The 24,199-nt window shown below is 44.3% G+C and overlaps 1 protein-coding gene across 5 annotated transcripts in view; it reads right to left on the minus strand.

Moving 5' to 3' along the window:
- EPHB1 (EPH receptor B1) overlaps positions 1–24,199 on the minus strand; it is a 356,755-nt gene that overhangs the window by 104,047 nt on the left and 228,509 nt on the right. For all 5 annotated transcript variants that reach the window (XR_004002015.1, XR_004002017.1, XR_004002016.1 and 2 more), the window contains exon 4: positions 1,066–1,221. Coding sequence is in view for 2 of the 5 variants with exons in the window: in XM_030575683.1 (XP_030431543.1) it covers positions 1,066–1,221 (156 nt within the window). In the remaining 3 variants the exon portion in view is untranslated. The remainder of the gene's footprint in view (positions 1–1,065; positions 1,222–24,199) is intronic.

Genomic DNA, 24,199 nt, shown 5'->3' on the forward strand with positions numbered 1-24,199 from the left:
GATTCATTTCAAGCAAAGCAACGCAGAATACCAATGCTTAACATACTCCTTGCCCCTGTAAAAGAACATTCCATCAACAAGACTACAAACAAGACAGCAGTGGTAGATAACCTCCAATTCTAATTTATACCTCCAACTGCAGACATTGCCGCTAAGAAATATACATTTCTGAGAGATCTTCCAGTTTGCACCGACTGATGTCTGGGTTGTGGAACTAGGACATTATTGAGAATGTGGTGTACCCTAAACTGCTATTGGAAGAACCTGTTGCTAGCAAAGAAGCAGAAGTTGATGCACAATCATCTGCTCGTGCCAGTCTAGTGATAAAAGGATTAGTATTGATGTTATGGCACTAGGCACATTTCCATTTCAACAGAAGAAGATGGTGTCATATCATGTGGTAACAGATGGCTCCTGAACACTGTTCATATGGCCTTTGGATGTCTAAAATCTTCAGTGGGTGGGCTCTCCCACCTCTGTGGGAATACAGTGAAGATGCATCTCAGAGCTGCAGTTAGAAAACTCTGCAGTCTATCCCTCACTGACTCATCCTGTAGTGTGCAGACTGAAGGGCAGATCCTAGCTGAGGTAAATTAACATAGCTCAGTGATTTAATGCAGCAGCATCTGCTGAGTACCTGACCCTGAGCCTTCATAATTAAACCACCTTTCCTCCCCTGGCCTCTGTCTAATGCAGGGGTAGGCAACCTATGGCACATGGGCCGAAGGCGGCACGTGAGCTGATTTTCAGTGGCACTCACACTGCCTGGTTCCTGGCCACTGGCCCAGGGGACTCTGCATTTTAATTTAATTTTAAATTAAGCTTCTTAAACATTTTTAAAACCTTATTTACTTTATATACAACAATAGTTTAGTTATATATTATAGACTTAGAGAAAGAGACCTTCTAAAAATATTAAAATGTATGACTGGCACGCAAAACCTTAAATTAGAGTGAATAAATGAAAACTCGGCACAGCACTTCTGAAAGGTTGCCGACCCCTGGTTTAATGATACACTGCAGCTCTCTATTCCCCATCTGTATAATTGGGACACTGTTACTTACTGGTGCAGGCAGCCTCTGGCGGGTCAAAATCAGCACGATAGTAGCCATTGCGGCAGGTGCAGATGGGAGAGGCCTCCGATGTAGAGCGACTGTTGGTGGGACACTGGGCACAGGTCCCCACACCCTGGTTGGCCTTAAACATCCCTGCTGGACAAGCTGGAACAGAAAGAGGAGAGAAGGAAACAGGTGAATGCTGAGCTCTGCAGTCTAAAAGGTGCACCAGAGATGTTGACTTCCGAACCCTCTTCTTCTCCCACAGGAGGTGAGTCCTGATTTTATTATAAAGCTAAGACAGCAATGACAACAAAAGAGAGTTTGTGTTATTACAGTCACAAAGGGCAGCCTGAATGTAGGGATCTGGCTAGAAACAAGAACAGAGCAGAGCGGTTCTCCTTAGCCCCCAAGTAGATGGTTTAGAAGTGCAACCTTGCAGGAGGCAGATCAGAAGTTAGTCTGCTGGAGGAAAGCTCCTGTAGAAGGGAGGAGAGAGACTCATTGCAGCTCCCAGGAGGGCACCTGGGCAGTGAGACCTATAGGAGAACCTGAGCAAGGGGAAAGGGCACTGTTTACACATAGAACTTAGAGTCAGCTGTTGTGTATAGGTAACTCAGTCCCTGAAGAAAGGGACTGAAATCTTGTGGCTACTGAGAGTTTGTTCATGCACTGGCCGGTGAGTTGGTTGACTGGCTTACACCCTCATTGGAGATCTCTCTCACCCAGGTAGAAAGCCCATATAATACACTGGGGCTCTGACCACTGACAGCTGTGATTCCCAGCCAGTTCAGCTGATGAAGCAGATCCGTAGCTTGTGTGCCCACAGCCACTCCCCTTCTTCAGATGAGGTAGTCCTCTCAGAAGCATGCCCTCTGACTGACTGCAGTGCCATCACAGAGCGAAATGCCAGGCAGACATGATGGCACCTCCTGGAACCATCTCTCACTCTTACTCACCGCGGCAGAGACAAACAGGGAGAACTTTGTTTCTATTTGGAAACATATCTTCTCTGACTTGTCTCAATCCTACTTCCGACCATGCAGAATACAAGAAGCGTCAAAAAAGCAAAAACTTACTAGCTAGATGCTAAAAGCAGAAAAGCAAGTTCAAGGGATATATTAGCCATGATGACTTCTTCAGGCTTTTGAGAAAACAATAAACAATAAAATTAGGTCAATACCCTTATTCTAGTGGTTTTCCCAGGAGTTTGAAGACAACAGTGTGTGTATAATGTCATTTTCTGGGCATGAAGTGGCTTTTATTCCATTCTGTTTGAGTTTTTATATTGCCCCCATCAGTATATCATCAGTACACCAGTATTTTTGCATTTGCAGCGTTTTAGGTATGTTAGTCTCAGGATATTGGAAAGACCAGGTGGGTGAGGTGCTCTCTGTTATTGGACCACCTTCTGTTGGTAAAAGAGACAAGCCTTTGACCTACACAGAGCTGAAGAAGAGCTCTGTGTGGCTCAAGAGCTTGTCTCTTATCTTGATTCTTTGGTGGCCTGTGATAAGTCAGTGGTTTCAGTCCAGTCTCTGTTCCCCGAGCGTCCCTATGACAAAAACCATCACCACCAGTTAGTGCTGTAGACATGCCAGCATATTCTCTAGGCAAAAGTGATCAATTCCATTAGGATTTTTGCTAATGCTACGTGAATTCTCTCAGGATGCTACTTCCATCAACGAATGCAGGAAGATGCTAATGGAGAACAATTAAAAGTGGGCTGAGAGGGCTGTGAGTGGGTCGAGGCAAGGAGAGTTATTGGTCCTAATGAGTTGTGTAGGTTGGGATGGTACATTCATTGCTCTCATTCCTGTTCGAGCATAAGATAGGTATATTACAGACATCTAAATAGACTAATCCAGTACACAAAGAAGAAACTTAACAAACATTGGACTGAAAGGGAATTGCATTGACCAGTCCTACTCATGGACTGTCAGGTTCCTTCCCCACTCTGAACTCTAGGGTACAGATGTGGGGACCCACATGAAAGCCCCCTAAGCTTATTTTTACTAGCTTAGGTTAAAACCTGGTACTCTGCCACCACCAAGTGATTTAACAAGAAACAGGGAAAGGACCACTTGGAGTTCCTCTTCCCCCAAAATATCCCCCCAAGCCTTTACACTCCCTTTCCCGGGGAGGCTTGAGAATAATATCCTAACCAATTGGTTACAAAGTGATCAAAGACCCAAACCCCTGGATCTTTGGACAATGGGAATATCAGTCAGGTTCTTAAAAGAAGGATTTTATTAAAAAGAAAAGGTAAAAATCATCTCTATAAAATCAGGATGGAAAATAACTTTACAGGGTAATCAGATTCAAAGAGCCCAAAGGAACCTCCTCTAGCCTTAGGTTCAAAGTTACAGCAAAATAGGGATAAACCTCCCTCTAGTAAAGGAACTTTTACAAGTTGAGAAAAGCAAAGATAAACTAACACATCTTGCCTGGCTGTTACTTACAAGTTTGAAATATGAAAGACTGGTTCAGAAAGACTTGGAGAGCATGGATTGATGTCTTAGATTAGTCCCAATAGCGAACAACACCAAAACAAAGAGCACAAACAAAAGACTCCCCCATCCCCAAGGTTTGAAAGTATCTTGTCCCCTTATTGGTCCTTTGGGTCAGGTGTCAGCCAGGTTACCTGAGCTTCTTAACCCTTTACAGGTAAAAGGATTTTGGTGTCTCTGGCCAGGAGGGATTTTATAGTATAGAACACAGGGTTGTTACCCTTCCCTTTATAGTTATGACATGGGCACTGGACAATAATTGATGTGTAACGGTACAGGGTTTTCACAGTTGCACAGTTCCCTGCGTTCTAGATGTTAATGTCTAATTTCCATAATATCTGTATGGTGTTTTCTCAATAACCACATGGTGATTAGACAAGCAGAGTGAAGAAGATGGCAGAATCACTGCATGGGTATATTTCAACACCTGTACTTTGAATATGTAAGTCTTTTAAATCTGACTACTATAGTTCTTCTGCTCTGATTGGCTCCTGTCCTCTGAATTTTCAAGCTGAGTGACAGCAATCAAGATTGCCTCAGATTCCCAATTTGTAGAGATGGAGGTAGGGGCGGGGAGGAGAAATGGGAAGGAAAGGATAGGGGAAATGAATATGGCCAAAAGAATGTTTTCCCTTTTGACTGTTTTTAAGTGTAGCTTTTAGCAGATCAAGCAGCTCATTCAGGTTTTTGTAGATTTTTTCTACTTCAAACTTTAATATTTAATTTAAAATGTCAGTATAATAAGAATAACAACATAAGCCTCCTCCCTGTTATGTCACTACTAACCATCACCTGGGCTAATAAACTTCTTGTCCTTTGGCTTCAGCGTTTATTCAGTCAGTCTGCAGTAATTATTTCATAAACAGAGAGCACCCTCCAGATATCATTATAATAAGACTTTAATCTCTGGCAGGGTGAGGTTTCATTAATCAACAGGCTCTCTCTGGTCTGTGATTATATATCAAGTATAAAGGAAATGACAATGATGGGTTTGATCAAATGAATACCAGGACCTATATCCTCAGCTGTTGTAAAGTATGATAGCTCCATGGACTTCAAGTTGAGGATCTGACTCTGGATGGGATATACCCCATAAGCGAATTAGCCCCCTTCCTGCATGAAGAGATCCAAATTAGCTCTTGGAGGAAATGTACAGTGTCTCTCAAACAATAGTCTTAAGAGGCTTCAAGCTACAATGGCAAGAGACTCAGCTATAGGATACAAAATTCACAGGTCAGAAATTTTGCTGTGTATCCTATTTAGACAGAGGCTAATTTCTACTCTGTGGAAATTTCACTTTGTACTGTGTGTTGACCTTCACTCAAGGTGACCTACAAGTGTTACTGTTCCATAATATACTAGTCTGCAAAAGTGGAAACACCTTGCATTTCCTTGAGTTCTTGCAAAAAAACACACTCTCCTTTTAGGTGACCTTGGTAGCATAGCTTTATAGCTAAAATTTCCAGCCAGCTATTGGGCCCAGAGCTTTGCAAGTGGATGCATTTTAAAAACTATCTGATTTTACTGTATTTTCCTGATATTTATTTTAAACCTGGTGCCTTATAATCTAGCCTGTTAATAATTCTTTAATACTAAGAGATCAAGTAACTACAGTAGCTGGTTGTATAACCTGTTCCATCTGCCAAGACCTTTTCAAAGGCGTCCTGTTTGTTCAAAGGCTGTCAGAGTCTAGGGTGACCAGATGGTAAGTGTAAAAAATCAGGATGGGAGTGGGAGGTAATAGGCACCTATTTAAGACAAAGCCCTGAATATCGGGACTGTCCCTATAAAATCGGGACATCTGGTCACCCTATCGGAGTCTAAGAGTCCCTTGGGAGAATGCTTGGGGTTCTCTCACTGTTGCTCTCCCCGCTTTTCTGTCCTTGAGTTGCTGTATCCCTCCCTGTAAATCTCGCCTCCCTTTTTTTAAGTAACTTTGGGTTGACGGATGGGTGCTCATTCAGCCTTGACATCCCTGAAACTCATTAAACACAAATGATTTCTACACAACTTCAGGACAGACGTGAATGACTGTTTTTGCATATATATTGAAGGCAACAGACCCTCATCAAATCTACTTGGAGAATATAACACATGTGCCTTGGATTGTCCAGGGTATCCAACCCTCTGGGAAGTATGAAATACGGTCAGTGGGAGGTTTCTTGAAGCATCCCTGACTGGCCTGAAACATTTAAGCAAAGAAGGAAGTAAAGCAATAAGCAGTGGAACATTCTCCACTTTGCTTGATATGGGAAAGCTACAAGCTAATAGGGCAGGGTCCCCCAGGGGAACCCCACTCCTGCTGTGCTCACATGCTCAATGTGGAGCAGAGAAGACTGAACATAGGTATTGCAGGAAAGGTCTCAGTGTTGCATTCCTAAACACATGCATAACAGATGGCCCAAAAATAAAGGAGGAGAAATAAAAAGGAAAGCAGATGGCCTTTCAGAAAAGAAGAAAAGGGAACAAGGAGGGACTTAGCAGTGCAGGGGGGAAGGGGAATCCAGGTTTGCTGGTTGCACAGACACAGGAAGAGCAGAGCCAATGAGGAAGAAGGAACTGGATCACCAGAGCTATGAAGGGGATGGGAATGAGAAACAGAAAGAAAGAGAGAGAAAACGAAGCCATGAAGAGAGATGTTGCTGGGCACAACCTGAAGCAACCCAACATTACCACCCTCCTCACGGGTTCATTCATGACTCAGAAGGTGCTCACTACCCTCATGACATTTCATGCCTGATGGATAGCCAGTAACTGTGGCTGCTCCCACCCAAGCCTCCATGGCTAATGCCTTGCCTCCCTCCTCACCAGCTGAGCCTTCCCACAAACGTTACTAGGAAACCCAAGAGCTCCTGGACTCTGGCCACACAGATATACAGTTCTGACCTTTGGAGCATTTCTCCCAGGTGTAAAACTGAGCACACCAAGGGCCTGATCCAAAGCCCTTTGAAGTCAGTGGGAGTCTTTCCACCAACTTCACTGGGCTCTGGATCAAGCCCTTTATGCACAGTGAGCCAACAGTGAGGCCAAGCTTATGAGTCCGCATAGGCCTTTGGAATCTCTCTGTGATCCGAAGGAGGGAAAAGTGTTTAACAGCAGAGCTCATAGCAGGAACTAGCACCATCTTCTGTGACAAAAAGAGCTATTGGGCTAAATTAGTCTCTTCAGGGGAAAGAGAGGCCCGTGCATGGTCTGCCTAGAAGTAGCTGGCAACACCTTCCCTAGCTTTACTCTTAAACAAAGGAGGTAAAAGCATCCAGTGGAGTCCCTCACATACACAGTGTGTTACCCACGCAAAATCCATTGCATCTTGTAGGATTACTTTGCAAAGAAACATATTAAGTGTCTCATAAACAGTGCAGTGATTGAGATAATGGAAAGTGCCTCTTATCCCTTGCCCGCTGCATCAGGATATGAGGCATCTCTGAGAAGCCAAGAAAAGGAAATTAATAAGAGCAAACAGGAGTAACCAATTTTATGCAATTTCCTTGGGAGATAGTGGACCATCTTATCTTTATTTGAGCCCTTTAGCCTGTCAGACAAAACTCACAAAGGCCTCTTGCTCTCACAGTATTTCCAGATATTAAAAGAAGATAGAAACGAACATATCCAAACATTTTATGATTTTATTATTTGCAGACTAGGGTTTACAGAGCAATGTAGACACACCCACAGAGGCCCAGGCTTTTAGATCCAGAGGTCAAGAGTTCAAAACCTGCAGGTGATCTGTCCAGAGATATAAAAACACATTTGTGAATCATCTGCAGCTTCTATACCTGGCTAAGAATGGAGATTAAAATCCTGCATAAAGCTGCAGATGTGCTATTGACCATGTGGCACATGTGATCTGTTAACACCACTCTGAATATGAAGTTGGAGAGAATGAGTTCTGCCAGGGGATAGGATAGAGGAGCTCCAGGAGGGACACCTGGACACATCCAGAATTCAGGAGGAACCTCAGGCTGATATTGAGACATGGTTTTGAGTGAGCACTAAAGCCAAACTCCAGACAGCAGGTGAGTCTGGCCATTAAGCACACTCCACCCATTCACACTCAGGAAGGCAGCTGGAAGAGGTTCCTTCCTAATTCTGCTTTCCCAATGGCATGCACTCTGGCTACCCTGTGTAAGGCACTTGGTGTACTTGGACTGGCTTCAGGTGGATGATGCCCACTAGGCAGGGCCGGCTCCAGGCACCAGTGTAGGAAGCAGGTGCTTGGGGCGGCCAGTTCAAAGGGGCGGCACTCCATCCGGTATTGGGGTGGCACATCCAGGTCTTAAGTGGCAATTCGGAGGCGGGTCCCTCATTCCCTCTCTTTCTCTTTGAGCTGCCACCAAATTGCTGCCGAAAAGGGAGGACCCACCGCTGAAGTGCCGCAGCTCATCTTTTTTTTTTTCCGCGCTTGGGGGGGCAGAAAAGCTAGAGCCGGCCCTACCACTAGATACTCAGTTTGGATTACTGCCTATAAGACAAAAGTATCCTGGAGAATCAATATAAACAAAGAGACAGTGTGAGCCACTCTGATTAGATAACCAGGAGTTGCCAGATGTTGCAGACACTAGCCATTTGATGGCAATTCAATGAAGGAACATGCAAGAAGAGTAATGAAAGCAACTACTTTGCATAAAACTGCTATTAGCTCACTGTACATGGGCATTTGTGAGCAACAAAGAATCATATGGCAGCCAAAGTCTTAATCCTGTCCCCTCAGCCTCCGGAATGTTCTTCACTAGGTTTATTGGGTTATTTTTGCTGACTTTCTAATGACAGGATTAAAGCTCTACATAGTAGCTAAAACAGTAACAAATGGCTAGGATCCCTCAAGAAACACTGTAAGAGCTGAAGAGGATATTCCAGCCAATCAATTTTTTAATTGGTCAGATTGTTCCAAGGCCCACCTTCCCAGTCTCTGCTGATACAATTTCCAAAACCATAGAGATTTGAAAAACACACTAACTCAATACTATGGTCGATCACAGGATGACTATGAGCCACCTATGTGGTATGGCTGTGAAAAAGGCTAATGCAACCCTATAATGCATTAGGTGAGGTATTTCCAGTAGAGACAGGGAAGTGTTACTATTGTTGCACAAAAGGCAGAGATGAGACCTCAGCTGGAATACTGTGTAATTCTGGCCTCCCATGGTTAAGAAACATTAATTCAAACTGGACAAAGTGCAGAGAAGGGCTACTCAGATGATGCGAGGAATGGAGAACAAGACTTATAAAGGGAAAACTTAAGGAGTTTGGCTTGTTTAGCCTAATCAAAGGAAGGCTGAGGGGAGAGATGATTGCCCTCTATAAATATATCAGAGATACAGTAACTCCTCACTTAACATTGTAGTTATATTCCTGAAAAATGTGACTTTAAGCAAAATGATGTTAAGCGAATCCAATTTCCCCATAAGAATTAATGTAAATGAGGGGGTTAGGTTCCAGGGGAAAAAAATTCAGCAGACAAAAAAGACTATATTATATTTACATTAATTCTTATGGGGAAAGTGGATTCGCTTAACATCATTTCGCTTAAAGTCGCATTTTTCAGGTACATAACTACAATGTTAAGTTAGGAGTTACTGTATCTCCGATATACTTAAGAGACATATATGATGTGTGTGTGTACACACACACACAGTATAAGTTTTAAACAAAAAAATTAATACTGGTACACAGTGATGATGATTGTGAAGCTTGGTTGAGACGGAGGAGTCAGAGAGTGGGATATTTCCCAGAGAATGCCTTACTGCTAAATGATGAACAAGCAATTGGCTGAGCACTCAAGGGTTAACTCTCACACTCTACAAGAAAGCAGGAATGAAGGGAGGGGAGACAGCATCGCAGACAAAGATAGAGACACACACCGTGTGTGTGTGCGTGTGTGTGTGTGTGTGCGTGTGTGTGTGTGTGAGAGAGAGAGAGAGAGATGCACATTTCCCATTTAGGTACGCTGACTTTATTCTTAAGTACACTGCCTTGTTAATTAGATCAGCTTGCTGAGATCGCAGCTGCTGCCAGCAAGCTCCCTCTGTCCTGAGACCTGTTGTGTGTCCTTCCCTGCTCTATGGAAGATGGGGTAAGCGGGGTGCAGGAGCAGGGGGAGGGGGACATGCTGATATTAACCCTCCTCTTCCTCCCCTCCTCCCCGCACAGCAAGCAGGAGTCTCGGGGAGCATCTCCAAGGCAGAGGGCAGGAGCAGAACATGGCAGTAGGAGGAGGGACACCTGAACTGCCGGCAATTGCTAACCTACTGGGCAGCTGCTGCACAGGGAACTTAGGGGAGAGGGGAGCTGACGGGGGGCTGCCAGGCCACCCTGGTTCCAAGCCCCCACCAGCTAGCTCCAACGGGCTGGTCTTCCTGCAAGCAGTAGACAAAGCAGGCGGCTGCCAAATGACGTTAGAAGGGAGCACTGAGCAACTTTAAATGAGCATGTTCCCTAATTGATCAGCAACGTAACAATAAAACAACTTTAAACAGGATGACTTTAAGTGAGGAGATACTGTATAAACGTTAGGGAGGGAGAGGAGTTATTTAAGTTAAAGGCCAATGTTGGCACAAGAACAAATGGGTATAAACTTGCCGTCAACAAGTTTAGGCTCGAAATTAGATGAAGATTTCTAACCATCAGAGGAGTGAAGTTCTGAAACAGCCTTCCAAGGGGAGCAATTGGGGCAGAAAACCAAACTTGTTTCAGTGCAAAACCTACAGATGCAAAACCTGTAGACAGATCTCCAGTGCCACGAAGATCAACACTGCGCATAATATACCTTTCAAGATTCCTGGATCCCACACATGCCCATCACAACAAGTGGTGTACCTTATCCAGTGTACCTTATCCAATGCCCCAATAACAACTCTGTGGGTGAAATGGGACAGTCACTACACTCTGGAGTGAACTCACACAGAAAAATGATAACAGACAAAAACACCATATCACCTCTGGGTGACCATTTGTCACAAAGTGAGCATTCTATATATGACCTCTCAGTCCTCATCTTCAAAGGAAACCTGCACGACACCTTCAAAAGTGAAGCCTCGGTGCTTAAATTCATAATTTTGCTGGACACTAAGAGTCATAGATTGAAAAAAAGACACTGGATTTATGGCTTATTACAACAATCTATAACCCACTCACCCCACCAGCTTTTTTCCTCTCCTTTCCCCGATATGATTGGAGAAGTATTAACAGGCCACTTCACCTTGAATGGTCCATTGAAATATGTGTGCTAACTACTTCTGCTAAATAATCCATTCCACCTTGTATTTAGCTCTGACAGTTTCTGTACCTTTCCCAGACCTGAAGAGGACTTCTGTGTAGCTTGAAAGCTTGACTTTCCCACTTACAGAAGCTGGTTCACTAAAAGATTTTACCTCACTTGCTTGTCTCTCTACCTTGTTTCAAGACTGAGTTTGATATGTTTATAGAGGGGATGGTCAGATGGCATTGCCTACAAAGGCATATAACCCCTCCATGACTGCTATTAGCAAATATCTCCAACAGTCAGCAATGAGACACTCACTCTAAGTTACTACAGATAATTGTTTCCCAGGTGTCTGGCTGGTGGGTCTCAACCTCATGTTCAGGATCTAACTGATCGCCATGTTTGGAGTCAGAAAAGAATCTTCCCTTGGGGAAATCTTGGGGGGGGGTGTCAACTTCTTCTGCAGCATGGGGCATGGGTCACTTGCTGCTCTGAACTAGAGTAAATGGTGGATTCTCTGAAACTTGAAGTCTTCAAACCATTATCTGAAGACTTCAGTAACTCAGTCAGAGGTTTGGGGTCTATTACGGGAGTGGAGTGGGTGAAGTTCTGTAGCCTGCGATGTGCAGGAGGTCAGACTAGGTGATCATAATGGTCCCTTCTGGCATTAATGGCTAAGAGAACTCAAAGATCACTCACAAGGAATTAGCATTTATGTGTTTGTTCTAAACATGATGTTTTCTGCATCAAATACAAAGCTATTAAATGTAGCATCCAAAAAAGTCACATATATCAAAGGTATTTGCAGAAGAAATATTAATACACACTGAATATCTATATGGGTGTAGACACAACATTAGCTGCTGTGATTTCAAAATACCTCACACTCTTACTGGCCTAGCACTTGCACAGGAAAGCATCAACAAACATCAAAGTGTGAGAGAATGTGGTGTGAAGGATTCAGTGGGTGACAATCTTCCTTCTGAAACAGTACAGGACTAATGCCCCAACCTATTATTAGGGGGACTGTGCTGCTGAACGACAGAAATTACACTTGAAGTGTCAAACTGAGGTCCTGGCCACTTGTGGTTATTATAGACACCAACGGATTTATTTTGTTAAAAAAAGAATAGGGTGCTACTCCTAATGTCCTGGGAAAATTCCAACTTAGATACAGTATAGTGGAACCCCATTAACTCATACATTTGATCACTTCTTTCCCTTCCCACAAAAAAGTGGTGTGACCCCCGTCAAAGTTCAGGGCAACTGCACCAGTATGCCCCCTACATAGTACAGCAAGGGAGATTTTCTGCTCCTCAGCCATTGCCTCTCTTGGACAGAGGCACACATCTCACTCCCTCCTGACTGGGGTATTTCCAGGCTGCACAGATCCCTGCCTAAACTCTGAATCCCCAGCAACGTCAGACTGCCTCAGTGGGCCTGCTTTGCTTTTCTCCTCCAAGATGGCAAACAGCATCATTGCCACAGTTAAGTTACCACTCAGCTCTTTCTAATCGAGCACATTTATTCTCAAGAAAACCACTACAGAGAAAACACATTACAAGCAATAACAGAACCTACATGCATGCTGATAAGCTTACCAGAGATTGCCTCCTAACTCCAACAAGGGCTCTGGCTGGTGAACACTGCTTCCAGCTCCACTCAGGGGCTTTCCTATCATTACCAGTTCATAATGCCTTTTGCTTAGAACCAGAATGCAGCCAGTCCTTCCAACTCTTCCCAGAAGGGACTGGGGCCCCCTGTGGACAGGAAGTTCTGTTCATTCACTGGATCAGAAAGCAGGCCGCAAGTCAGTTTAAAACTCAGGTTCTTTATTCAAAAATTCTTGCTCTTCAGTGGCAATTTGGTGGCGGGTCCCTCAGGCTAAGTCTAGACTACCCGCCATATCGGCGGGTTAAAATCGATTGCTATGGGATCGATATATCGCGTCTCATCTAGACGCGATATATCGATCCCCGAGCGTGCTTATATCAATTCCAGAACTCCACCAACCCCAATGGAGTTGCAGAATCGACAGGGGGAGCCACGGACACCGATACTGCACAGTGAGGACAGGTGAGTAATCCGATCTTAGATATTCAACTTCAGCTACGTTATTCACGTAGCTGAAGTTGCGTATCTAAGATCGATTTCCCCCCGTAGTGTACACCAGCCCTCAGTCTCTCTCGGAGGGAAGGACCAGCCTCCAAAGTGCAGCTGCTGCCGATCACGATTGCAGCTATTTTTTTTCCCCTGCCGCTTAGGGCGGCAAACACTCTGGAGCTGACCCTGCCCATTGCTCTTAGACCCTTAGTTCCCCTTCCCCCATAGATTTACATACAATCCCTGACCCACAATGAGACATAAACTTAATTCAGTAAGGTTTTCCCAGGATATTGCAGGAAATTGCCCAATCTATCACAAGCCCAATTCTCAACAAAGCTGTGATAGCAAAGTGCTGAAGCGAACAATTGTTAAAGCTCAATTACCTATCAAAACTATACCCCAGTTTGTGTGCAAGTATGCTGACAAGTATTTGCATGAAAAGTTAAAGTGTTATGAAAATTTAGAACTGTTCAAGAACCCAAAGAGGTGCCAGGCGCTTTGGAGGACAAATAGAAAGACAAGGTTCCCATCTGAAAGAGCTTGCAATTTCATTTTAGATGGGTACAAGGGAGCTAGGGAGAAGGACCAGATAGTTATATTAATGAGATAGGGGCATCTTTTTAGGCATATGGACATCTTGGTGGTTCATTTAAGAGGTATTGTTTATTTTAACCATAATTAAACTAAACAACATTTGTCAAAATAAATGAACAAAGTGCCATTTTAATCTGGTGGTTTCTTTCATTACTGAACTTGATCATTTACAAATGTCTGTAATCTGCAAAGCATCTCTTAGTTGTTCTTGTTATTACAAATTAACATTTTTCTATTGTAATTATGTTCTCTCTGCCTAAATCCCCCTGTAATTCCCCTTCACTTCCCATCCTAAATTGTTTTGTATTGTTGCTGGGTGCACTCAGAGCCCTTAGTCCCAACATCTACAGAAGTCCCTATTCTCTCACTCTAGCAGCTGTGTTAAACTCCCGAGGTGAATGAGTGGCTGGCTGCCTTTGGGGGTTGGGGGGAGGGAGACAGGTAAGGGGGTCTTTATATATCCCTGGTTTATAGAACTGCACAGGGGGATTGTGAGACTTGAATGGAAGGTGCTAAAGTGGAGAGTTGCAAGAGAACAGTAATAGTGATACAATGTTTCTTTTGATTTAGAGGCTGCTGTGTGAATGTTTATCTGCGTGGAAAATGCAAGATAACTCCATGCATTAAGGGTTTTAATAATATCTCAAGTCAATAATGAGTCCAAGTTCAGTTTGGATCCTAACTGCCAAGCTATAAAATGACTCCTAAGCGCCCAAGAATGTCCTATGTGCAGTGAGGCAATATGCATATCTTTATAAGAATTAATTGAGTGTTTATTATTTATGAAGCATGAGATTAGTGATGGGCTTAGCTATTCATTTCCTTGCTTTAAACTGCTAGGTTGGATAAACAATGAGACATGTAACCGAGGCTGTCACTTAGCAACCTTAACTTTTTTGGCAGCTTTGGTTGGTTTTCATTGGCATTGTTGGGTTTGTTTTGTTGGGTTTGATGTGTGGTGGTTTTGTTTTGGAGTTTCCCACTTTTTAAAGCCATTCATGTTTTCCATTGCATAGGTAGATGAAGATACAGGCCCTGACCCCCAGCTGCAACCAAGGGGACAGAGCCTCAGCTTGGGTCAATTGTATTAGCTCCATTGCCAAGAACTGCACAGTGCACTTCAGGGATGGTGTATGCATTGCCTTTACACTGCTTTTGTTCTCCGCTGACCCTGGGGCTGCTGGGCTCCTACTGTAATCTACAGCAGGCCGCAGACTGGTATATTAACTTAAAATGTCTTTTTTATAGAGAAATTCCTATAGTATTTTCCTAAAAGAAAAAAGAAATAGCATCATCTGGACGTCCTGAGCTAGATGCCAATAGGATGCCATTTCTAATGGTTCTTGGAAAGTGCAAAGTTACTGAGAAGAGGGATTCCATGGAGCCTTTATTCCCCCAGCACCTGACACAGTGTGCATGGTTGTTACACAGGTACATCAGACAGGCATTCATTCTGAATATGGGTGTTAAGGGTCGGGGACCCATTGGGCTGGACGCTGGATACATCTCCAATGGAACGGCGGTTCTTTCCCCAAAGGGCTTGTTGTCTAAGAATCAGGGGAAAGACAAGCAAGGAATTAGGTGAAAACATGCTAAAAACCATAGCACATTAAGTGTCAGACTCAAGACCAGAATGTAGTTCACCTAGCTTCACTTTCAATGTCTAACCCCCTACAGTGGCTCCAAACCACTTTCCTCAGCCTCTGTTCCATAGGTACTCACCTGATTAAAAAGGTAGCTGCTAATAATGATTTGTATTTATATACTTCTTATTCACCTCTCAACTGTAAAGGGCTTTACAGAGCACTTGTAGCCTGGTTTGACAGTTGGCCTAACTCACAGAGACTGGAAGCAATCAGCATGAGAGAACCATGGGCAGCTGGCCAAGACCTGGGTTGCCCACCTGAACGAGCACACTCCTAGGCAGTGGGAGAAGTTCCTACTCTAAATCTGGCAGAGCAGGGAATTTAAAAACAGGTCTCCCCTGTCCCAGATGAGTGCCTTAGCCACTGGACTACTGGCTATCCTGAGGCAGGCATCTGTTGGTCTCTGTGACTGTCTTCATGAGAAATGGCTGACCTGGCCTGAGTACCTAAACTGCAGGAAAGGGCTCACAGCTGTGAATATCAATCAGAGACAGGCACAAAAGTCCCATGTGGATCTGGGCTCTAAGCCCCGCCCCTTTCCTCGGCATTTCATTCCTGGCTAATTTAGGCTACTTGTTGCTGGCTCAGCTTGCTGACTTCTGTGAATCCTTTTCTTAGGCACTTATTCTCCCCACAATGCATGGCGATCCCAGGTGTCCAACTCAGGGCCGGTGAATCCCACTGGGTGCCCAGGAGTTAGGTGTTGCAATGCTGAGCACAGCAATGCCTAAGTTCCCTTTGTGAATCTAGTCCTTAGGCACTCTTGAAAATCCTACCCTAAAGTTATCTGAGCCCCAAGTGTCCCATTGATAAAATCAGGCTTATGGGAGATGCAATGTTATGTTGTACAACACTCAGCACAACGGGTCCTGGGTTCATGACTAGGGCTCCTTGGTGCTACTGCTATGCCCGTTAATAACTACAATATGACGTCTTACTAAATAAGAGTTACGAAGCACAGAGATTCACCAGTGCTCTTTGGTGGGAAAGGCTGGCCTACAACTCAGCACCTATGCACATTTCCCCTATCCAAGTGGGCCTTTTGGAGGGGAACATAGGCAGAAGAGTCAATGTATGCAATCCCAAAGTTTCTTTTCACCCTCTGAAAGTAGCCCAGAATGCTTTGGATGGTGACAATGAAAATACTCAGCCTCTCCATGCTTTATTTCTCCACAATCAGCTTTGATGACCCAGAATTATGTCTGTTTTTCAGCTAATTGCAATTTCTGAACTTTAATTCATGCAAGAGGCAGTTTGCAAGGGCAGGCATGGTAACACTCTCTGAATCTATTGGTTTCTGATTTTGTGCTGTAACATGATATTATTTGGGAGCTGGAGGGACACGAAGAAGCACCAGGCACTTCAATGACATTTCCAAACGGAGATGTTAAAAAGTCTTTCGATGTCAAAAGTACATAATATATTCCATGTTTTTGGAGCACATTCTAGTTGCCAGGAAGCCATAACCATGAAGATTTGGAAGCAGGAGCATTTTTTCCCCCCTTTTCAGAGGGACAAAAGTCAGCCTGCACTCTCTGTGCCAAACCACCCCCATGCAGACCTGGTCCTACAACCCTGCTCCTAAAACTCCAAAAATACAGGCATCAGCTCCCTCAATGGGCTCATGCACAGATACAGTGTGCAACGTGATCTCCTTGGAAACACCCATTAAGAACACAATTAGGGTTGGAACTCTTACATAAATGAAGCAGGGAAGGAATGGGGCTGAAATGCCCAAAAACAGAAATCATTAATAAACATCTTTGAATATAACCTCTCCCCGCTTTGGCCCAATGAATATTTCATTATTTATATAAAAGGGAACAGCACCATTAAGAGAAGCTGAGTCTGTAGCCCAGTGGTCGGGGCACTCACCTGAAATGTAGGAGACCCAGATTCAAGTCCTTGTTAGTCAGGCAGAATAAAGACTTGAACCCAGGTCTCCCTGAGCCCCAATGAGTGCTGTGGGTTAGTGGTTATTCTGCGGTGTGACATACGTGCTCCCTCTTCCCCCAGTTACTCAGGAAAATTTTCAAAAGATCTTGGGTTCATCCTGATGCAGAATGGGAAAAAAAAATTAAATCTTAGAAAAAAACGTCATGTGATGGAAATCATAGAATCATAGCATTAGAAGGGTCTGCAAGGGTCATCTAGTCTAACCCCCTGCCAAGATGCAGGGTTTGTTGGGTCTGACCCATCCAAGACAGGTGATTATCCAGCCTTCTTTGGAAAACCTCCAGTGAAGGAGCTTCCACAATCTCCCTAGGTGTCTGTTCCATTGTCCTACTGTTCTTACAGTTAGGAAGTTTTTCCTGAGATTTAATCTAAATCTGCTATTCAGTAGTTTGACCCCATTGCCTCTTGTCCTGCCCTCTGTGGCAAGAGAGAACACATCTCTATCTTTTTAATGGCAGCCTTTCGAGTATCTGAAGACCATTTTCATGTCTACCCCCCCATCCCATCTCCTCTTTTCCAAACTAAACACCCAATTCCTTCAGCCTTTGCTCATATGGCTCACATTCCATCCCTTTGATCATCTTTGTCACTCGCACCTGGATCCTTTCCAATTTCTCCACAGCCTTTCTATACATTGGTGACTAAAATTGGACACAGTACTCCAGCTGAGGCCTAGTAGACTAGAGTAGAGCAGTACAATCACCTCCTGTGACTTGCATGCTATGCTCTGTTAATGCAACCTAAAATTGCATTTACTGTTTTTGGAACAGCATCTCATTGCTGACTCATGTTGAGGTTGTGATCCACCACAACTCCCAGATCCTCCTCCCAGTGCTGCTGCCAAGCCAATTTTTCCCCTATTCTGTATTTGTACATTTGGTTTTTCTTCCCAAAGTGTAGCACCTTACATTTGTCCTTGTTGAATTTCATTTTGTTCTCTGTTGCCCAGTTCTCCAATTTATCAAGATCCCTGTCCACCTCTATTAGTCACTGTACACATATAATTTAGAGCTCTCTCCTAACCTACAGAGCCCCAAAAGTCATATTCCCCCAAGGCCATCACCAGAGGAACTGCCATTAAAGTGCATTACGTGGAGAAGGTATTTGTGCCAGGGAGCCAAACTTTTGATTTTTCAAAATAAATCCTCCTGATAACTTCAACATATTCACTTTTTAATTACTCTCCTAGGGAAGCTTTGCTGAAAAAGAGACATCATCCTGTCTATATTAACTTGCTCTGAAGTTCTCCAGGGATATGGAGGTGGCATTTTTCTTATCAAATTTGAAAATAGAAGCTTGCTGTAGAAATTTACAAAACTCCAGCTGGTAATTCCCTACTCCCTTCTCCTGGCCCTAGCCCATGCCCCCTGCTGTAATTTTCTTTATTTGAAAGAAATAAAGTCTCTGGCATTTTATAATTTCCATGGACCTAATATCCCCACAGCACCAGTGCTAACCATGTTTGCTTTGGCTCTCTGAATGCTGCAGGAAGAATAACCACATTTGACAGGGTCCCACAAAACACATTTCCCCTCTTCAAATGTGATGAGCTTGATAGAGATGTCATCTTTTTAATATTCTTATTGTTTTGGCTGGCCCCACAGACACAGCCTGCCCCCTCTGTGGGCCCACAAACAACATTAAGATGAAATGAGTGCACTAATGCATGATACATGCTTTATTGCAGTTCTATCAACAGTCATCTTCTTCATCCTTCTCCTTTCCTTTGACCTTCCTATAGCTGCCTTCTGTTTCTACTTCCTGGCTTGGAAACTTGCCATATCTGTATAGGGAAAGTCAAACTCTGCTAGTGTGTGTCTGTAGGCATGCATTCAGGGGACAGGCATAGTTTTGCACAGTAGATTTAAGTTTGCACAACAGGTAAGAGCTGACACATACGGATAAGTACGGGTTGCGTGTAACTATTAGAAATGCATGAACTGTTCCTAGTGATTAGTTTATTCTGCTCATTTTGCTCTTCATGAGCTGTTCACAAACACAGTCTGATTTTTACAAGCCTGTTTGCTATTTGTAATTGTCAGGGTGAAACAGTAACTCCCCCTGTGGAGGTGGGTGCAAGGCACTACTCGCTCCCCTGAGCAGGCTATCTGTATTGCACGCAGCAGTGCAGAGAGACAGCAGCTTGTGTACAGGCAGGTGGATAGCAGCAAGGAAGGGACAGAGCGTTCATTCTACATCCCTGCCCCCAAAGTGCCGGCCAGTACAGCTAAGCTCCAGCAGAGGGCGACACAATCTGTAGCCGCTACAGGGCCGATGTAGGTTACTCCTCTTGTGGAACAAGGGGAACCAGGGACCCACTTGTGACAATCAGGCCCTTGATCTGCTCCTGGAGCAGACCACTATACGCTGCCACCTTTCTTGGTGTTTGTGGCAAAGGCACAACTGAGCTCTCAATCCACACGACTGCTGGATCCATGTGTCTTAATCAGTCAGAAGCACAGTCAGTTGAGTCAGATAAAAGTTACAGTCCACACAGAAGCTTTCCTGCCATCACCACCAGGGTCTACATTCCAGACCTAGCACACAGCCTCCCTGTAGTATTAAAAGTGCCTTCTGGGCCATGCTGCATGGTGCCGGTCCACAAACGGCCACACTAGCAGTGCCTTATGTCTCAAACAGTTCCATTTACACAGTTGGAAATACTCAAAGAGTAAGGTGCTGCCCAGCATGGGCAAGGGATCAGAAGCTGGGTCAAAGCATCACTGGAAAAGTGTGTTAATTTCTTGTATCCACCATTCAATTTTAGCTGTTGTCGTCCTGTGGCTGGTCAGCATAGTCGTATATTGTCACATGGTATTGTTTCTGTCCCTTGATTGGATGTAACAGAGGTGTAACAAGGTGCTGGGACTTTAGTTCTCTCAGGGAAAGAGTAGGAGTAGTTTGTAGAGCTGGGCCAAAAGGACTAGGGAACTGTTCGGACATACTACTGGGCCAGATCCCATGCAGGTGTAAATCAGCATGGCTCCATTGAAATCAACAGGCCAGAACCCCAGCAGGTATAAATCAACATGGCTCCATTGAAATTGACAGGACAGGTCCCCACAAGTGTAAATTGACATGGCTCTATTGAAATAGACAGACACTATGTGAGCATCATCATCCTGCTTTCTCCAGTCAGCAGCAGTGTGACAGATCTCAGCTGGCTCAGGGCCTGGCACACACCCCTCCCCCACAGGTCTGTCCTTCTGCAGTGTGAACAAAGCCTTGCTCTATTGGTAACAGCCAGCCCCCAGCACACACAATGAACAAGAGAGGAGAGAGAAAAGGTCTGCCCAAAAGAAACCCAAGGTCCTTCACAGACTCCAGGGGACAGGCTACTAACATAAGTACCCTGAGATATGACTCTGTCCTCGCAACCTGCTACTGCTTCTGCTGACCAGAATAGAGCAAGGCACACACATATCCATCCACAATGGCTGATAGCAGGATAATGGTCACCCGGTGCCAGTTACTGCCAAGGGGAAGGAGACAGAGGAACCAGTTGTCAGATCTCTTCTTCCTTTTTCAGTAATGTCACCTCTCAGGAACAACCGGCAGAGCTGCGGCCACCAACCAGTGAACACTCCTGCCTTCAGTCACCCGGAGAACAGCCAGAAAGTAATTCCCTCTGCTGCGTGGTACCTCTCTCAGCTCCATGAGTGCCCTGCCTGCCATACCCACAAGGTCTCATGTGCTCATTACAATCTCTGTGGCTCAAGCACATTGTGTAGTGTCTGTACATACAGAAACTCAAATTCTCTTCCAGTGCAAATGAGTGAAATGCCACTGATGTCAGTCAGGGCTGCACTTTTACCCCCACAGAGAATTTGGCCTTATCTCAGGATGTTGTCAGGTATCCCACAGTTCGGCCAGTAGCCTGGGATCTGTGAGATTCAGGTTTAAGTCCCTGATCCACCAGAGATTTCCTGTATGATCCAGGTTAATTCATTTAGCCTTTCTCGGCCTTCGTTTCCCCATCTGTACAATGGGTACATAGCCTTGCCCTGCTGCACAGGGTGTTGTGAGGATAAATCCATTAAGACTGAGGTGCTCAGACCCTACAATGGGGCAGGAGGACACAGACACGTGACAAGCAACAATAAATACAAGGTTCAGGGTGGAATGCAAGAGGGATCTAAGAGTCAGAAGAAATTGAAGATTGGGAAGATGGAGAGTTTGGTATAAAACTTCTTGGAGCACATACAGTAAATGTCATCAGGATGTCTGCAGGCCAGAACCTTTCAAGGTCCTGAGAAATTCAGAAATGTTACAGGGATAACTAATGGTGTAGTGGGGAAGTTACCCCGCTCCGGTAGAAAAAGGCTAAGCTGATTGGAGAAGCAGCCACAGCTGGGGCCATGCCCCAATCGGGCCACACCTGGCCCTGTTATAAGGGTTCATGGAGGAGCTGGGTCAGTCTCTCTCTAGCTGTGGAGAGAGAAGGATCTTGCTGTCTGGGAATAGGGTATCTGGTGCAGAGCAGTGCTGGGGAAGGGCAAGAGGAGGTGGGGAGCTCCAGCCTGGCAACTCCTCAGGCTCAGGCCTTGATAAAAGCTGATGTGGGTACTGGGGCTGGGAGGTGCAGTCTGGGCTTAGGCAGAGGCAGTAGCCACTGAGGCAATGTGGGTGTAGAGGGTTGGGGGTTCCCCTGGGAGGGGAGACCCAGAGCATGGGAGTACTGCTGGGGCAGAACCCTGAGGTAAAAGGCAACTGGAGTCTGGGAGGGACATGGGGCCTGAGGCAGGCAAGTCACCAACCACCAGGAGGCACTCCAAGTGCTGGACGAGCTAATTCCCAACTGACCAGCAGGAGGCGCTGCGGCACTGAGTCTTCGCTCTGCTACATGTGGATTAAATACACTTTGTAGCTATGACGCAGATTTCATCACCCCCAAAGGCAGACTTGCAAGCTTATTAGTTCTGACCCAATATATACAAAGATCATTTCCTCCCTGACACTGCCATGCAGCTATCATTGGGCACCAGCAACATTGCACTGTGCTTTTATCCAGAAACAGAGAGAATAATTTTTCCAACACACACCATGGTGGAAATCTTAGGTCCAGAGTATGCCTATGACTATGACCAGAAGACAAGGCCTAACAAAAATATCCTTCTAAAAAACACAAGAGCTTCTTTCATGACCATGAGTGGACAGGGCCTCTGTTTTACACCTCATCTGAGCAATGGCACCTGTAGCATCACATTGCCCCCTTAACAACTTGCTGGAGCATTTTTCATTCCTGACTCAGAAGGAAGAGTGCTTCTTAAATTGCCACCACCACTTTACCTTCAGCAACTGGGCTTTCCTTACCAGCCTTCAACTAGAGCCTGACCCATGGCCACTGGAAGTCTTTCCATTATGCTCCTTAAATTGCACTTTCCAGGCCTGATTCTGATTTTGTTTACACAAGTGTAACTCCATTGACCCCTCTGAACAACTCCTAGTTATCCTTACTGAGGTTACCATCTCTCTCTTCTATTCTCCACTATTCCCAATCTCTTTGTTGTCCCTTTTATCCCTTCCATTGACACCTGTCCCTTCCTCCTAACTCATTTTTATTTGGCTGTCTACACTATGGGGCCTATGCCAGTACCATACCAAAGTACAAACTCTATCTCCCCCAGACATAAGACAGGCCAGATTGTGTCAGACCAGTGGTTCATCTAGCCCAGTATCTTGTCTTCCAACAGTGACCCCTGCCAGAAGAAAAGAACAGGGCAATTATCGATTGGATGAATCAATCCCAGCTTCTGGCAGTCAGAGGTTTAGGGACACCTTGAACACAGGGTTGTATCCCTGACCATCTTGGCTAATAGCCTATAATTCAGGAACTTACCTAATTCATGTTTGAACCTAGTTATACTTTTGCTTTTGGATTTATGTAGTGTCATTATATTTAATGTCTTACTATCTATCCATTGCCTAAAGGTTCCTAACATTGTTAGCTTTTTAGACTGCCACTGCACATTGAGCAGATGTCTTCAGAGAACTATCCATGATGACTCCAAGATCTTTCTTGAGTGGTAACAGCTAATTTAGATGACATCGTATTGCATGTATAGTTGGGATTATGTTTTACAATGTGCATTATTTCTGCACTTATCAACATTGAATTTCATTTGCTGTTTTGTCACCCAGACACTCCCTTTAGTGACATCTTTGTAAATCTTCATAGTCAACTTTGGATTTAACTATTTTAAGTAATTTTGCATTGTCTGCAAATTTTGCTTCCTCACTATTCATTCCCTTTTCCAGATCATTTATGAATATGTTGAACAGCACAGGTCACTGTACAGATCCATCAGGAACCCCACTATTTACTTTTCTCCATTATGAAAACTCATCATTTATTCCTACTATTGGTTTCCTGTTTTTTAACCAGTTACCGATCCATGAGAGGACCTTCCCTTTTATTCCATGACAGCTTACTCTGCTGAAGAGCCTTTGGTGAGGGACCTTGTCAAAGGCTTTCTGAAAATTCAAGTGCACTATATATACACTGAAGCACCCTCACCCATACGCTTGTTGATCCCCTCAAAGAATTCTAATAGATTGGTGAGGCATGATTTCCCTTTACAAAAGCCATGTTAACTCTTCCCCAACATATCGTATTTATCTATGTCTGATAATTCTGTTCTTTACTATTGTTTCAACCAATTTGCCTGGTGCTGAAATTAACTTTACCAGGATCGCCTCTGGAGCTTTTTTTTTTTTTTTTAAAAAAAATAGGCATTAGCTATTATCTAGCCATCTGGTACAGAGGCTGATTTAAGGAACAGGTTACATACCATATTTAGTAGATCTGCAATTTCATATTTCACATTCCTTCAGCACTCTTGGGTGAATACCATCCGGTCCCGGCACTTATTACAGTTTATTTTATCAATTTGGTCCACAACCTTATCTATTAACACCTCCATGTGGAACAGTTCTTTAGATTTGTCACATTAAAAAGAATGGCGTGAGTGAGAGTCTCTCTCCTACATCTTCTTGAAGTGAAGACCAATGCAAAGAATTCTTTTAGCTTTTGCGCAACAGCCTTGTCTTCTTTGAGTGCTCTGTTAGCACCTCGAATGTCTAGTGGCCCCATTAACTGTTTGGCTGGCTTCCTGTTTCTGATGTACTTA

Source organism: Gopherus evgoodei, chromosome 9 (assembly GCF_007399415.2).
Source record: "Gopherus evgoodei ecotype Sinaloan lineage chromosome 9, rGopEvg1_v1.p, whole genome shotgun sequence".
Lineage (NCBI taxonomy): Eukaryota > Metazoa > Chordata > Testudines > Testudinidae > Gopherus > Gopherus evgoodei.